This window comes from Mastigoproctus giganteus, chromosome 8, assembly GCF_048544385.1.
Source record: "Mastigoproctus giganteus isolate SK-2022 chromosome 8, ASM4854438v1, whole genome shotgun sequence".
Taxonomy (NCBI): Eukaryota; Metazoa; Arthropoda; class Arachnida; order Uropygi; family Thelyphonidae; genus Mastigoproctus; species Mastigoproctus giganteus.
In genome coordinates, this window is record NC_143582.1 from 231,443,477 (window position 1) to 231,462,202 (window position 18,726).

The 18,726-nt window shown below is 37.5% G+C and overlaps 1 protein-coding gene across 1 annotated transcript in view; it reads right to left on the minus strand.

Annotated features, from left to right (window-relative positions):
- The window catches only part of LOC150082411 (glutamate [NMDA] receptor subunit 1-like), a 514,944-nt gene that overhangs the window by 335,552 nt on the left and 160,666 nt on the right, over window positions 1-18,726 (minus strand). The window contains exons 4-6 of the mRNA XM_090380513.1: window positions 8,485-8,661; window positions 8,284-8,387; window positions 5,057-5,169 (exon numbers count right to left, since the gene is read on the minus strand). Coding sequence (XP_090236639.1) covers window positions 5,057-5,169; window positions 8,284-8,387; window positions 8,485-8,661 — 394 coding nt within the window. The remainder of the gene's footprint in view (window positions 1-5,056; window positions 5,170-8,283; window positions 8,388-8,484; window positions 8,662-18,726) is intronic.

The window sequence follows — 18,726 nt, forward strand, 5'->3', positions numbered from 1 at the left end:
AAGAACGCTTAAAGCGCCAGCTAGTTTCAGTTTATAGGTTTTATCAAAAATGCTAATTAATCCTGGAAAGAAGAACGTGACTTCGGTTGGGTCATAAAATAAGTAAAAGTAACTTCGCTCGTTATGATAAATAATTAACACAGAATTAATTCTGGGACTACTTTATCAACACGTATAGCAAATATGAAGGGAGGAAAAAAGTTCAACTTCGGTTCAAAATATATTAAGAAGTTACATTATATTTATAGCGAATAAAGTAAGAAAAAATATACATCTTAGCTTTTTCAGGAAATTTTATTTAAGTAGCAAAACGTGCTGTCTTTAATTTAATAAACGCCTGAGAACATTATTAAAAATAAGACTAGGGGGACCACTTAAATTACTTAAGCCAAGGAGCTGGTTCGGTTAAAATGCGGTATACGTGAGGAGTGGCGTACGAATAGCACCTATGTTTATTTTTTTTAATAACAAATAAATAAATAACGTAAGTTGAATTGGAGAATTCATTACATAATAATCATGTAATGATCTACATTATTTTTTTAATAACTGAGTGCAAAGTGGAGGTGAAACAGTTGAAGTTAAACATAAGAAACGCACCTGGGGTGGATGTGATCTATCCGTTACATTAAAGGAGACAGCAAAGGAAGTAAGCAAACCCTTAACCATAATTATGAGAGCTTCCTTGGACTCAGGGGAGGTCCCCATAGACTAGAGATGTAAAATATGTTCCCAATTCACAAAGAGCGATGAAAGTGTGGCACGAGTAATCACAGACCTGTCAATTTAACTCTGTTCTGGGAAAAATAATTGAGTCACTGGCTAAAGAAGAACTTCATTATCATCTAGACAAGACTGTAATTATAATTCAGACACATCATGGATTTGTTAAGGGGAGGTCTTGTCTGACCAATTTGATTGGATACTATGATGTGGTCACAAAGGAACTGGATGCAAAAAATAATTCTGATATCATATACTTGGATTTCAGGATAGCTTTAGATACTGTTGCATATGGAAGGCTACTGTACAAATTGGAGTAGTATAGCATTAACTGCAAGTTTCTACAATGGATAAAAGGATGGTTGAGTGGGAGAAGACATAGAGTGGTAATCAATGGACACTGCTCTTCGTGGACTAATGTTATTAATGGAGTTCCCCAGTGTTCGGTGTTGGAACCATTGTTGTTTTGTATATTTAAAAATGACATTGATGAAGGTATATTATGCTTAATATCGAAGTTTACAGATAAAGGTTAGCAGGATTGTTAACGATAGTAAGGACAGTGCGCTCCTGCAACAGGATCGAGAAAAGTTGAGCAGATGGCAACTGAAGTTTAGCATTGACGAATATAAAGCACTGCATATGGGTAGCAGTAACAACAGAGTAAAGTACCAATTGTGCGGTACTACACTCAGGGTAGTGGAGAAAGAAAAATATCCGGGGGTATTTGTCCGAATCAAATCAAATTATTATATTAGGGTCACCCATTATTTCTAACATATACCCATATATGTATTTTGTCTGTACATTGCGTGTGTTCTCTGATCAATTTGCCTGTTTTGCTGGACGAAAAAACGTCAGTTTCTGGGGGGAAAACATTGCTATCTGCGCCTGAGACCGACTAACTCAGCCACGGAGTGAAAAAAGCCCATTAAGTTCCTCGTGTCATCGACGGGATTCGAACTCGGGCCTTTTCCGCCCGATGTGGGGAGGACGGTGACGGTATCATTGTGCTACACGCGTAGACATGAGTAATTGTGTAGTGAGATATGAAGTTTTCTGAGCAGTGAAATAGGCTTCTAGAGTAGCTCATGGTGCCTTGTCAATGATATACAGTAATTTTGCTAGCAGGATAAGAAGGTGATTATCCCCTTGTATAAAGCAATGGTCAGGTCACATCTTGAGTACTGCATACAGATCTGGAGGCCTCATTTTAGTAAGGATGTAGAGCTGCCGGAACGAGTACAGAGAAGGGCAACGAGATTGATGAATGGAACAAATGGTTTATGTTACCAAGAAAGGCTTAAATGCTGCAAATTGCAGCGTCTGGAGACCAGGCACTTGGTCTGGTGACTGGTCTGAAGTGATCTGATTGAGGTGTATAAGGCCTTGAATGGCTTGAGCAAGCTCAATGCTGATTAAGATTCTTCGCCTTGCTCAGATTACTTACCTGAGGCGACACAAATTCAAATTGAGGAAAGACAGTTGTAAAATATATGTGCGGAAATTTGCCTTTAGCAAGCGTTGGTTGATTGTTGGAACAAACTTCCATGTCCTAGTGGAGGTCGACAACTTAAATAAGTTCAAGGTAGAACTAGACTAGACAAGCATTTGCAGTGGATGGATGGGTGAAATGGGGAGGTTTTTTTTTTTTTTTTTTTTTGGTTGATGCTATATAAGCTTGCTTTCTTGCACCAATGCGTCTACTAATGCTAATGATAATGCAAATGTGAGCTGAAACTAGAACTGCTGTTATGAAGTGTTATTGGAGGAAGTTGTTCAAAGAGTTAACAAAATAAAATTGCGTTTTATAAATTGAGAATAGTTCCAATGCCACTCTAAGATAAATCATTTCTATAATACTCTTGTATCTAGAAATTACTATTACATTTACCGTTACTTCCACAATTGAATTCAAATAAATAAAAATCATGGTACACATACAACAAAATATACGGAAAAAAATTACATAAAATTTGATTTAAACATGATTTTATATAAATATATCAAAGCAGGTATGATATATTTATGTGTGTGTGTGTGAGAGAGAGAATACTGCTTTCCGATATATATTTTCATCGACTTTACTAGATTCATCATAAGATCACATCCAAATCCTGATGAGGTTTGTGGTTTTGACACTCGAACGAAGTGAAAGGGTGAGACATTTTACTACAGATGACACAATGGATAAATCATAGTCATTACGATCTTTGAACGCAGATTGTTTGTTGTTGTTCAGAGGGAAGTTATCAGTAGTTCTGAAAAGGCCAAAATGATAGGAAGGTGCGCACAGCAATGGAAGTTTATACAAGGAATCCCAGATAAACCCAAAAAAAAAAAAAAAACAAAACCCAATCAGCGCAGGATCTCTGTAAGTTGATATCTGCGAAGAGTGGAGAACTGCACATAGCGGAAATAATAATAATCAAGCTTAATCATGGAACACAGCGACAGCATCTTGATATATAATGCATACGATGATGTTTGGATACCTGTCTCCAGCACACTGCAATGTATAAGCTAAAGCAGTAAACGACATCGTCTTACACCACCACCACCTGCATACAACGGGAAGAAATGTCTACAATGAGTAATGGTGCATCAGAATAACATTCTGATACACTAATTTTGGCGACAGTTACATGAAGCCATAGGCTCACCATGCATGGCCATGGGGCATAACTTTTAGGCGTCTATGGGTTGCTTGATACCGGAGAAAGACTTCTGACCACTACACCCTATTTAAACATCGTTGGAGACCATTTGCACCTGGTGATTTTGATCGCCTATCGCCAATGGCGATCAACATTTTTTTTTTTTATCGAATAAAGTTGGCATAATAATTATAAGTTAATAACTCCTACTCTACTATAAATAAAGTATCTGAATGTGTGATAGCATAAATACGTTTTGAAATTAATCCTCCGCTTTACCTTTGGCAACGCACCTCTCAACTTTGTTACGTAAGCATTTTTGAAACGTCAAGTTAGATTAATGCCAGATTAAACGTATTAACAGGTCTAGTCCCCGTGTAATTCTAAACCCTCAAAAGGTCCAAATTTTGGGACCTTAAGAAATGGGCCCTAACTATGTTGCCTATAATGCTGTACTAGCAATATTGAAAAATTCATTAGTTCTTAACCAGAACTACGAGGATGCCCAACTTTAAAATTTCACTATCGTAAACTCATAATCATAATTTTAAAATAGGGATGCTTTGAGAGTTTTCCATTTGTTTTCATACAACAAATACAGTATTATGAAAAAGTATTATAAATGTTTGTCATTCTTCCCCAGGAGTATGCCTGATCCATCGTGTGGGGAGTCCATGCTCTGCACAGATCGGCCACACGACAAATCATGTTTTATTAGAAAAGTACGAGAAATAAAATTGCCTCGACTAGAAATAAACGAATTTTAATTTGGTGCAAATCCGTAATAAAATAAAATGCTGTAAGTAAAATCGCTATATAATTACAATAAAACAATATGTACTATTAAAATTACCGTTAGAATTCTAAAATACACATTAAAATCAATAAAGAATGGTAGGCTTAATATGAGTACTCACATTAAACTGTGTACCATTTACTTATTTCAAGATAATTTTACTGCTTTATTAGATTAATTTGTGTATTTTACTGTGAACATAGTATTTTGAAATATAATTTATATTTTCAACTGTTATTAAAATTAATTGAGAAAAAGGTAATGACCCATAATGCGTTATATTTCCGACGTTGGAATTTTTGTTTTTTTCAAATTAATCATGAGTAATTTATATTACTCCTGTTTAATAATTTTTATATAGAAATCTATACAGATGCTTTATGGAACTTAGTGAAAATCCGTTGAACAATAACGTGAGATATTTTTAAAGTAAATAACGAAGCGGAGATGTGTTTTAAAATGGCGGATTTCTATCTGGCCCACATTAATGAAATATTTTCTTGTCTGAGGAGAGTCATATCAATTTTTACTTTGACTTGATAACAGAATCTCTAAGTGTATTCAGAAACGCCGTCTGTAAATGAGCAATTAGTTTAGTATGGTTAGGTGTGGAGTTTCTCATCACAGAGAGTGGAGAGTAAAAATAGTATAGATAAACAAACGGTTGCTTTTAAAAAAGTGGAGCAAAGTGTTATTAATTCAGTCCAATTTTAATTGACCCCTCCCGGCTTTTTAAACACACACACACACACACACACACACACACACACAAGAATTGATCCTTTCTTACGATATTATTGTAAAAGAACTCGCTGATGAATTCAAAATGGAACAAAGTTTCACTGTTTCATTAAAATTCTATAGGTAAAGATGAAATTACCATCTGGCCTGTTGCTGGCTTGAAGTGCTTGTTCTGACACGATCCACACATACCCCGGATCAGTCATATTCAGCTGTTCCACTTCCCGAAATATTCCTTCTGCATCCTCCGCACTGCAAGAAAAAGTAATGGAAGATTTTTTTCTTGATATTTCCTTAAATATTTTCCTTATTGATAAGTGGAAAAGACAGGTAGTATAATGTTAAGTTTATTATAGATTAAAACTATGAATACCATTACTTTTACTGGATCCAACCTAACCAACAAAAGATAGTTATTCCACGCCCGTTCCACCCATATTTTCAGTAATATGGGTGGAAGAGGAAATTAATTGTGAGTTCATCTATGGTACTTCTTCAAACTCGGGAGCGCAGTTTGTCTCAGTTTACTAAAACGACCTCCTTTCTATTACTAGAGGTACGCTAATAACTGGAATTAAACACCATTATTAAAGTTACCAACTGGATAAAATAGAACGTGGAAAATAAATGAATATCGCTGATAACAAAAAATACAGAAGTGAGAGAACTCGCTAGGAACTCTCACTAAACACAATGATTAATTAATTTTAGCTTAATAAAGTTATTTTTATTATTAAATAATTTTGTTATTTTAAATTCTTCTTCTTTAATGCTGCCGAATGGCGTTTGCGACTTCGTTTTGATATTGTTCTCTGTCTATTTTAAATTATTTTTGTTTAATTGTATTTATTATTTTTATAATCAAATTTATTAAATTTATTTTTTTATTTAATTCTTTAATATATTTCATAATTTTTTAATGAATTTAGCTCCATACAAAATTCATCAAGTTGTATTTTTTAATAAAATGTGTCAAAATTGTATCAAAATAAAGACTTATTTCCAGAGCAGAAAACTGGATGACCCACAACTAATCTGATCTAATCTGATTTATCTTATCTGTTTCAGGGGTAGGGGAGGATCATCCTTAAGATCACAGTTCATGTTTTAACTGAAAAGTTAATAAAATTAAATACGTTTAAATTTGAGTTTAGTTTTAGTCTAACAACCAAGTTAAAATGGAATGAGAGTTTTTTGTTTGTTTGTTTTCGCTGCATGAACTAATCTCTTGCGTTTCAAATATTTTTTTTCTCCTTCCTTTTTGCTGTTGGTAGGATCACACAAGTGATTGTTCTGTTGTTTTCTTTGGAATTTCTGTGACATATTAAAACAGTTATGGCCATAATTCGATATATTACAATAGGCATAGGATCTGCATAATCTAACTAGAATTTATTTACTCTGATGGATCTGGATACGTTTCCTGTTTGTAACGTTTTCTTTTTGATAGAGGAGGCGGTATACCCTTGTATTCAGTAAAAGTTTCTTCACCGTATTCTGTGTCGAAGAAGATAAAATTTGATCCTAACGATACGGGTTCTCCATCGGACCGTGAATAAAAAACAGCGTGTGTACCCTGTACGCACGAAAGATAATTTATTTTATTTGAAAACATCCTTGGCTTGGATTTTGAACAGCTAGAACCGAAGTTGAAGTTATGAACGATGTAATTTTACGCTCACACCCGCTAATTACTCTAAAGAATCAACGGTAGTGAATGAGAGTTAGCGTCGTTAACGTACTTTAGGAAGTAACGTCATTTCCGTCTCGCATTTTCGTTACCAATCGGTTTTACTTCAGTCCGAAATATTTAGTATGAACGATGTAACGTTTTATGCTCATTCCCGCTACCTACCCTACCGAATCCACTTTAGTAACTGAATTAAAATTCGAATTCATTTAAATTCAAATTATTATATTAGGGCCACCCGTAATTTCTTACATGTACCCGTTTATGTATCATGTCTGGAAATTGTGTGTGTTCTCTGGTCGATTTGCTTGTTTTGCTGGACGAAAAAAACCCCAGTTTCTGGGGGTAAAATAATCCTTGCTATCTACGCCTGAGACCGACTAACTCAGCCACGGAGTGAAAAAAGTTTATTAAAGTTCTTCGCATCATCGACAGAATTCGAACCCGGGCCTTTTCCACCCGGTGTAGGGAGGACGGTAACGATACCACTCTGTTACCGCGCAGACATTAGCGTAATTTAGGATGTGAGGTCATTTGCGCCATTTTCGTTACCAATTGGTTTTACTTAAGTCTGAAAAATTTAGTAGCTGCCGCCAAAGATGTTTTCCCATCAAAAATCCTTTCTACAAACAGTTAATGTTGGTGTATCACAGGGCGGGGTTCTATCGGGACTCTTCTTTATTGCGAGCAAACAGATTTCACCAGCTATGCTGACGACCTGAAGCTCCTGTATCCGATCGATACCAACAGTCCAAATAGTTCATCAGCTGCCTTTAACAACCTACTGATTTAGCCATTTCTCTCACAATTTTCGCTAAAAATAAATCCAGAAAAATTTACATTAACGATATGTAAAAAAATTAATCTACATTAATGACATCCCAAAAAACTGAAGTTGAAAATCCATGGAGCTCCAATGCCACCAGTCGTCGAGCACAATGATCATGGAGTCACCATTTACCTGATATTCTATTTTTCCTATAATTTTTGTTCACTAAAATTTAGTGAAAATTTTAACCATGATTTTTTTGTTTTATATTTATGAAAGTATTAGAGAGGAGAACCTCGTCACAAGCCTTGCGCTACGCCACTGCTGAACCCCACCCTACTCTAACGGTACAAACGTCTACTAAAAAAACAAGAGAGCGCTGCAATAAAACTTATTTAGTCAGGTCTCGTGCAAGCCAGTCCTCAGATGTATTGCTGCAACATCATTCACAGAGTTCTATATTTTTTCTCAAACGAGAGTAGACTGTACAAAGTTTAGTGTGCTGTTTAAATAATGCGGTCTTCCGAGATGGGCAGACTTTTCTAGTTAGAAACCCGTTTACCAAAAACCGGCTACACGTGTACACCGAAATTCTCCCTGGGTAACCGACATTACAGAAAAATGCGATTGGAGTGGCTAATTAATTAATTAATTGTACGGCACAAGGTACATCGTGTTACTGCAATGAAGCTGCATTACGTGCAATTAAAACTGCATCTTTATTAATTAGCTAACACCAAAGCATCTCGCTTGGCTAGAATTGTTTATCGATGTGTTTTACTAAGCTCTGAGGAACTGAGCACAAAATTAAATGGTTTGTAATCAAACTTCTTTCAAAATGGCCTCTGTTTAATTTACACTTGCTTTAATAACCACGCGGGGTAAAACATAATATTTTGATGCTTACTTTGCATACAGGAGGAAGGTTCTGCAATGCAAACTACTTGTTTCTCGAAGTCGTTGAGTTATTTCTGAGTTACTGCCCGGTTCGTATTCAATGATCTCATCGACCTGAAAAGAACAACATATAAAGAAGCATTACAAGACTGATTCAGAATTAATACAAAGCATCGAGCAGAAAAAGAAAACTACGAAGCACCACAGTCACCTTAATATTGGCGTTATCAACGAGGTTTTGAAACCTTCCCAGCGTGGATCTCCCATCATTATCCGAGCTGTGGATGAAGATAACACACTTGTATTGCAGAAACTTGAGGAGTTCTATCCACACGTCGGCCTGATGCGAATAAGGGGGAATAGTACGCATAAAAGACGCGTGTAGATTCTGCAAAGATAAACAGAAAATAAGATATCAGTTATCACTCGCAATTATTGTGAAAGATTTGGATGAAGAAACCAATACAAACAATAGTGTTAGTAATAGAAATGAGAGGGAAAGTCAAGTTTATATAGCATAAGTTAAAGGGAAAAACATTCCAACATCGTCAATAACTTGTCTAGTTCTTCCTTGAATTATTCAAAACAACGAAGTTCTACAACAACGAACAGAAGTTAGTTCCAACGATCAATCCTCCGCCGGCTGAAGGTAAACTTCTGCACATCTATCTTACAACCATCCTTCCTCAATTTGAATTTATGCTGTCTAGCAGGTGTAGTCTTGGTAATACCACCTTCTGTTCCCTTAACCGATCTCGTTGCCTTTATCGGCACCCCATACAGCAGTTCTACATCCATCCTAAAAGAGGACTCCAGACCTGTATGCAATATTCAAGACGCGGCCTATTCCATTGCTTCGTGCAATGGAATAATCACTTTCTCATCTCTACTACCAAAATTCCTGTACAGCATACACAAAATCCCAGGAGCTTTCTTGGCAGCCCGTCTGTACTGCTTTGAGAATTTCATATCTGATTTAACAATTACCCCTATAGGTCTTTCTCATTTACCACTACCGTTTGTACGTTAATCTGGGATTACTGCTCTCCAGATGAAATACCTTGCATTTGTCAATATTTTCTCAGCCCAATAATAATTTCTAGATCCTGTTGCAGCAGCATACTGTCATTAGTGTCCTTAACAACCCTGCCAACCTTTGTATCGTTTGCAAACTGAGACATTAAGCTTGATATAGCTTCATCAATATCATTTAAAAAAAAGGGCGTGTGTACTCTGTACGCACGAAAGATTTTTTATGTGAAAACATCTTTGGAGGAAGGAACCTACTAAATTTCGGTCCGACAAGCAGTGTTCGGCCGATTGGGGAAAATGTGAAACGGAAATTATGCAAATTACGTCACTCCTAAATAACGCTAATGCAGTCACTAACGTTGATTCGGTAGAGTAAGTAGCGGGCGTGAGCATAAAACGTTACATTTTTATTTCGTACTGAAATTACATTGCCTCGATAGCATCAGCGAATACTCTTGCACATCTTCTATTTAAGTGTATCCCCCTTCCTGTAGAAGCATTCTCATCTGTTAACACAACCGAAGAGACTGCTTCACTGACCATACTGATAAAAATGCTACCACATGAGCCTTTCACAGTCTCCCCAGGGCCGGATTGAGTGGCAAAGCTCTCTCAACGTGTACTCTCTCTCTGCTATCATGTTTGAGCAGGATTGCAGACACTTTCCATTTTTATTCCTTCGAAGACGTTCCTTCTTCAAGCTTGCAAAAATGCCCATCAGAAAGCCCAGTTTGTGTCTAATTTCCACACACTCTTTGCACGGAACACACACACACAAAGACATATCCCTTGGATGTGCCACGTTCCGTTCCAGTAATATGCAAACAATTTCACAAGTAGCACATTCTGTAAGGCGTACGAATCTCGGTATCTCCTACGAATAACGGCCCCCCAGCCACAACACTTCCGCTATTTTGAGTTCCGTTGCTTTGCTGATCTAGCGTGAGGCATGATTTCCGTTTAAATTCACCCACCTGAGAATTCTACACTAAACTAATACATTTACAGTTACATTCGTAGAACTCTAAATGAGTTATTGCCCTACTAGAAATAGAATTTCTTAGCTAAAAACAAAAAAAGTATATATGCTAACCTACGTGATTAGAACCTACGAGCTACTTATTTGCCACAATTAATCCTAAAACTCGGCTACTATGCACCACACTATTAGTGATTTGATATTCGCGCAAAATCACGATACAAAAGCTCTATGAATAGAATTCTCTTAGCTAAATTTAAAAATAAGATAACGATCGTCATATTAAACTATTTATTGAACACAATTTAATATATCAATTAATAAAAAAAAACGGAAAAAATTTCCAAAAAAACACATCCGTTTCCAGAGCTCAAAATTCTTCGTCTGCACAGTTCATCTGTCCAAAACATCTGTCTGTTTAACTCTTATAAGATCATAAGGTAGTGCATAAAAGCATCACTTCTATACGCAGTTGGTATAGAAATGATGCTTTTATGGTCCCATCTTACACGGGTGTGTTCGATTCTCGCACTGAGAGGCCGTAAATCCTTTATGATCATATAAAGCGTACAAGGATTCAATTATACGATTTCAAAGAATCTGATTTTCGAACTGGCAACTCAAAAGGATGCTAATATTACTTTCTTTCATTATTCAACACGCCTTCAAACAGGATGTTTTCTGTTTATTACTCCGAAAGAATATTTATTTTCGTTTTTACTCAGAACGAAAAAAAAAAAAAAAAAGAAAAAAAAAAGTTCCGAAACGCCAGAACACATCAGTTAGTACTTTCTTTCTTTCAGGGTCATTGTCCTTTCATGTTGAATGGTTTATTACAAAGAAAATAGCCATTTTCTAATGTTCTAGTGACCATAAAAAGAACTATTATTTCTCTTTTATGGTTACTCAGAAAATATACGTATTATATAAGCAAAACCTCTTCAGAAAATGGGAAAAAACTGAACATCCACCCGATTATATTCAATATAAACAAGCTAGAGCACAGTGCATGCGAATGAAACAGCAAACCCATTATGGCATTTACGATCGCATTTAAAAAAAAGGAAGAAGGATATCTAATAAGAAAAGACGTACGGATATAATGCCCGAGCACATCTTTTCAGAATGGACCCAAGCCACCTTTGGAGCTCCTCTCATAGAAACGCAAAGAATCCGAGAAGCGATTAGCAAATTAAAAGAGACTCGGGAGTGTAACCTGAAAACAAAGGTCTATGTGGAACTGTCTAAAATCAATATCACTAGAGATTACGTTAAAGCTGCAGTTAACAGCCTCCAGAATAAAGCCACAATTGGGCGTGATAAATTCCCACTCTTTGTGATTAAGATCAGCAGCGTATACATCATAGACTTGCTCCTTTATATTTTCTACAAAATCTTAAGTGAAAACCACTTTCCGAAGATATGGAATACGTACTTCATTAAGCCTGTTCCCAAAAACAGCAATCCTAAATCCGCCAAAGGCCACAGGCCTATTGAAATTGGATGTTCGCTTCAAAAAATATTTGAGAAATCCATTTTAAATACCATCAACCATCACTGCTTCTGGAATAGACCTGAGTACCTTCATTCAGTGATCGCAAAAAGATCGACTACTACAAATCTCATGGAGACTATTTCGAATCCAACGTACTCTTAACTTCAGACTGCAGTAAGATATTGTCTTCTTAGACGTTGATCCGCTTTTGACAGTATTTCCATCTCGGCTATTATATCATCTTAAAAAAATATTTCCATATAACTGGGCACGTCTTAGCAATAATAATAACGAGCACGCCGACTCCAAAACAATTTGTCATTTATGCAGACGACTTGAAATTCTTCATTACCTCGAACGATCAAAGGACAACCTTGCAATGCAACAATGAAGCAAATTGCAAAATCGTCGAGTTGCAAGAATATCTCAGTTGCATGGAGCTCGATTAAATGAACACAAGACGGCACAAATTGTTTTCACCAACAAGACGATTAGGAATCACATATCGATAAGCGTGAATGGAAGGGAGGTCAAAAAAAGTTCAGACACATGTTGATCTCGGTCTGAAATGGGATGAAAACCTAAACTTCACACCACATTCGGGACATGTAAAGAAGAAAACTTATGCAGTATTATGGATCTCCAGACAGCAGCTTGTAGGCATCAGGAATTCCGACCTTATTAAGATATAAATTTTAAGGTGTGTCATACCTATCCATCTCTACGCATCTCAGATTTGGTCCTCTGCCTCGGACATTACTATCAAGGCTTTCCTATGTTTAGAGTATTGGATCCTGAAATGGTTAAACAGGATCACTACGCAGCCATTTACCACCCCAAGGGCTATTTTATACGCCAATCTGGATGTCACACCGAGATGGATGGATGGACTTCGATGGACTCACATAAACATCACAAAGAACATTCTCACGCTCGTGAAACTGCTGACTGGGAGACTCGACTCGCCGGAAGCTGAATACTTACTGAAACGGCCCCTCATGACGCAAAGATGGGCGAAATTAGTAGCGCGCTCACGCAGCTGGGAAGTCTGCAGCGATTTTTTCCGTGCAATGTCAAGATGTACAACGTTCTCCAAGTAGACCCAGAAAGGCTTTGCACAGAGAAGAACTACGGAAGTTTTTCAGAATGTGCTACTGCACATATGAATGCTGAGAGCAAGTGAATTCCACAGAAGTGAACAGAATGCAGAAAATGAAGAGTGAGTTGAATTCGGGAAGACAAACTGAATGTGTTCCATACTCATAATACTGTATATTTCCGAACTGGCACTTCTGTTATATTTATGTTTTGTTACGCTGTCTCGCTGTAAATAGTCGTGTAGATATGAACACTCTTAAATGTTACTTTAATTTCTTAAAATTACAAATTATGCTTCGAATGTAAAAATAACTATATAATAAAACAATGATATATATATAATATTATTATGATATGTAGAAATTATGAGTGGATAATAATACAACTTATGTTTGTGTATGTGCACCATCTGGTCAACAAACTCGAATTATAAGGCACCCAGAGACAATCCCGAAGTTTCTCACTCAAGGAATCACTTATCCTTATCTGAAGTGAAGCCTAAAGACCAAGATACAAGAAACTCGGCGAAATACAGGCCAATCACCTGTCTCCCAACCATGTACAAGATCCTGAACAGCTGCACAACGAAGAAGATATCAGACCACTTGGAGAGCCAGAACATAATGGCCGAAGAGCGTGTGTGTGTGTGTGTGTGTGGGGACATGTGTATATGTAAAGGGCGGCTCCTAGAACGTTTGTTCAACTCCCCTTCGTATTTCTGTGAAGAAAAGTATCACTACAAATGGGCCAGATATGTATGTGACGTCGGTTTGTGTGTATTCTGTTGTGTTCTGTTGTTCTGCTCTGGCCGCTTGGCTACCCAGAAGCATCAGTCACCTGGACAGATGATTCTGGGTACTCGTCCACACCACAGGAAGGTGGGCCAGTCCATGTAAAGCACGTACTGTCTCAAGAGAGACTCTGATCCACCTGATATTGCCAGAAGGTAGGCCAGGATCCTCTGGGGGACCCATTCCAGAGGGGGGGGGGAAACGATCACCCATGGTGCTGGATATGGAACCGAAATGAATAAAAATGAAGCAGAAGAAAATAAAATGTATTAAAAAATAAATAAAAATAAATAAAAATAAAAAATAAATAAATAATAAATAAATAAATAATAAATAATAATAATAAATAATAAATAAAAAAATAAAGAAAGGATGCAATCGGATGAGCAAAGGATGCAAGGAGAATTGACCGTAGATGCCACGGTTATAGAGCAAGCCTACAAGAAGTGCTGCAACCTGTACATGGCCTACATCGATTATCGCAAGGCCTTCGACTCCGTGCCTCATAGCGGACTAAAAGAGGCGCTGTAGATCTACAAAGTCAATCCCACAGTGACAAACCTCCTAGAAAGCAACAATGGCGAAATAGAGCACCCATTAAGTTCGAGAACATCACAACCAGACCGATCCCCATCAGGAGAGGAATCTTTCAAGGATTCACTAGGGTTCTGTCTAGCACTTAACCAGCTATCCATCATGCTCAACAGCAGCAGAAAGTGCGGATATATCCTCAAAGAAGGAAGAAAGAACCTCTACACCCTCACCCACCTGATGTACATGGATGACATCAAGCTCTACGTGGCAACCGAGAAGCAAATCCTGCAACTACTCCGGACCACCGAATAATTCAGCAATGACATTAGAATGGAATTTGGTCTACACCAGTGTTTCTCAACCTTTTTTTAATTCTCGCCCCGTAAAGGGCTTTTTTAGACATTTTTTTTTTCCTAATTGCCCCCATGAAATGAAAATGAAATTTTAAACAAGAAAATACTTGGTACTTATTCTTTTTATCCATTGGGTCCCTGAGCCTGATGCTTCTTAGCTAAAAGTTCAGTGTTCGGTATGGTATTGGTAAGTTTAATTATAATGTCTCCTCTTGAACATATATTAATTTTGTTTCTTTCCTTTGTTAATATTTTATTTACTGAACTAAAACCACTTTCAACTATATAAGATGTTGGAAAACAAAGGAGTGCTCTGGCCGTTTCAGACCACATTGTTGGATAAAGAAGTTTAGTTGTTTTTGATCTCCACAACTCAACCATTCCACCTTTTTCGAATTTATATCTGCATTCTTAATCACAATTTTAATTCAATGAGTTCTTGAATTTCTTCACTAGAAGACCCGGCATCGCATCCAATTGGATCTTACATCCGTGGCTTCACAGATCTGAAAATCTATTTTTCATTTCACCTTTTAAAGAACATAAATGATCTGAATAATTCTTAAGATTGTTCTCGGTGAGAGATTCATTGTTTCAGCTAACTCTTGCATATAGTGCATAGTGTGCCCAGTGTTAGGGTCAGGCGCCACCTGTGGTTCCACAAATCTGCGCCATATGTACACTGTGAAGAAATACAGTACTACTGTAGATGCCAGAAAAGTGTTGTGTGTGTCCTGGCACTTGGCCGCAGGGCCCCTGGTGGAACCCCACGTTTCCCGCACACACCACTAGGAGGTAGTAAGGCTGCCCATAATTCTCTGGCTAGTCTCCGTCAGGGTCGCCTCAGTTTCCTGAGCGGAGGCAAAGTTTTAAAAAAAAATTAATTAATTAATTAATTTTAAAAAACAATACAAATAAAAAATAATAATAAATAAATAAATTAATTAATTAAAAAATAATAATAATAAAACGATTAGATAGAGTGAGGTAGTACAGAGTGTACAGAAGAAGAGGGGGAATGAAAGTAAGAGTAAAGGGATATAGTCGAAGGCATCCCCAACCAGTCAATGGACACAGACCATCAGAAAAGAAAGAAAGGGGAAGGAATGGGGTCGAAAGTGACTGTATAAGGGAGCACAGATAGGATCACCATTTGGCGCCATGTCATTGACATCGGGTGGTGTCCAATCCAGGGGTTTAATTCCCACATCTGCGCCATATGTACCATTCAATCCAATGGTAGCTTTCAAACTTCAATCGTCAGATAGTTGTCCATTTTATGGTGTGGCGGTCAAGTTCATGACTGTCTAGTCTGGATGAAAGTCCATCATGGTCTCAAACCACCGTCTGTTGTCTTCCTTGGGACCGTTGTGGTGCCGGTACAGGAACTGTAGATAAGGATTTCCTTCGGCTGAAGAGCTCTTGTGCGAAACGCGTAAAAGCTGTATAATCCTCCCTACTATCAAGCAGGTTTGTTTCTTGGTCTTTGGGTATGTAGGTCAAGGGAGTGATGAAGGTGCAGCGAAGATCCTCATACAAGGGGCAGTCGTACATAAGGTGCGACCAACTCTCAGTCCTACCACAGGTGCAAGTGGGATCATCGATGATTCCCAGGGCCGTCAGTTTGCTTTTTAATGATCCATGGCCAGTTAACAGGTATGTAGCATAAAGGCCAGGTGAAAACCAGGGGGAAAGCCTGGGGAACACCCTGTTAATGTAAGGGAAGAACTTTCTAGTGATTTCGACTTTGTTGGAAGTAGTCCATCTCGCTTGCCATGCCTGCTGCAGATGCGTGAGAAGACGTTTTTTTTCTGCTGTTCTGTCGTTTGCGGAGTCTGTTGTGAAGTCGAAGGTGGTCTTTGAATTTGCTTTGGAGATGTAGAAGAGTAGTCCAGAGCGGACCACCTCCAGGTCCAGTGGCATGGCGCCTGCCAGGATTTGCAGAGCATGGGTACTGACAGTGCAGCAGGCACGGTAGTAGCGAGCAGGATGTTCCTTTGCAGAAAGTTGAGGATTCTTCTACCACTAACAGTGATGGCTTTCGGGTACCAGATGCCTGCTGCGTACGTTATAATTGGGGTGAATACCGCTTTACAGAATAAGGACAGAGTGTGCCTATTGAGTCCCCAGTCTCGTCTGAAGACCCTGGTGACAAGGGCGGTGTAATTGCGTATCTTTCTTCTTAGGTATTTAAGATGTGGCTGGAAATTTAGTTTGCTGTGAAGGATAACTCCTAGATACTTAAGTTGAGTGGAGAATTTTATGGTTCTGTTGTCGATTTTTGTCTGTGGCGGTGTGAAATTGTTTTCCCGTTAAATTGCTATCAAATATTTCCAGGTTTTTAGTGAAGGCATTTAATACACGTTTGCAGTCTATCGCCGTAATTAATTTCCCTTGAAGTTGAAGTGATACTTCATGAAGTTTTGAAGTTTTCTAAAAATACAAGCCATATTAACCGCCAACTCTTAAACTACCTAGAAACCATCCATCTGATCAACGATCGCCAGTATGGATTTAGTCTGTGTCGATCCACTGCTGATATTCTGGCTTATGTTACCCATTTATGTACTAATTCAATGGAAAGGTTCAGTGAAACACAAGTAGTTGCTCTAGACATCTCAAAGGCTTTCGATCGTTTTTGGCATAAAGGTCTTCTAAACAAACTTTCATCTTATGGTTTGCCAACTGTTTTTTATAATTGGTTGACACGATGATCATCCCGATCATCGTGTCAACCACCGATATGGTGCCAAAGACCCTGCATAACAGCCAAGCAGCAATAGGGCTCCCAAAGATCACCTACAAGGAACTCCAGAAAGTGTAAATCCTGAAAACCTGCAGGATAGTCAGAGAGTTCCTCAACTAACAGTAACACCAGACATAACAACCACCCTGGTTACTTGGTAGCAATACCTGTCACGAGGTGGAACCCCACAGTCAGGGAGAAATAATATAAAAGCAATTATATAATAATATAAAATAAAGTAATATAAAATAAAATAATATAAAGCAATAATAATATAAAAACATTTAAGCATTAATAATAAGTAGCGTTCCTACTGCTCGACCAAATTCCTTCTTATTTTGTGTCCACGGATAACATTTTCTACAATTTATCAGTTATCGCAGACAGTCAAATTACCCTGTAGAATTCATACACAAATATTTCATTCAGTTTAATTTAAGGCACTTCAACTTTCGTGTAGATTATAAATCACATTATAAAAACAAGGAATTTCGCTCGAGGCAAATGTACTTTCTATGAGTTTACTTAAAGGAATAAATCACTCCGTGCAGCAATGGTATTTACGAAATTTATGTTCATAATCTGGACCTTCGAAATTTGAGCCCACACTTCGAAAATAGTCGTTTCAGCTAGACATACCATTATTCTTGGCCAGCAGCAGCATTAATGAAATTAAAATATTTACTTATGAACGAAGACAGAGAAAAGATATTAGACTTGTCGAGATCCACTCGACACGAATGCCTGCACAAATCAAGTTTCTAGGCATTTGATTTATTTATTGATTTTTCGTTCAAGGTTCTGCATCTACTCCCATTTACTCAAGGAAATCCATATATTTCTGAAGGGAAATTTTTATGACTGTTTTTCAGGCAATGGATTTAAGCAAAGCTCTTCTCTGTGTACGTAATGATAAAATTACCTTACTACAAAGATAAAAACTAGTTTTGATTTCTTCCTCTGCCCCAAATTCGTCCCCCACCAAATCACACCATAAAGAAAACATCCCCTCCCTTCTTACGGTAGATTTCTTAATATAATATAAAGAGAAATGTTAAGTCTTCAATCATTTCTTATCTGTGATGCCAGTAATCCTATTTTGAAAACGATGTCATATCTGCAGCAGTTTTTCTTCCTACTTCCTTAAGAAGGATTCTCTAAGCTCTTCACAGCTCAGCTCGTTTGTATACAGATGTACACAAAGCAATATCTCAGCGATTTACTTTGCTGACTACTCAGAGCTGTTTAAGACCTTGCTTAGCTAAATGGTTTATTCTTTTTTGATTCTCTTGACGTTGCATACATGATTAATCAGAGCACTCGCTGAACACGAAAAACAGAGCTGGTCAAATTAAGAGGGAAAAAAAATGAGTTTTTATGATGCCTTTTAAACAGAAACTTTTTGGATTAATGAACGTCTAAAAA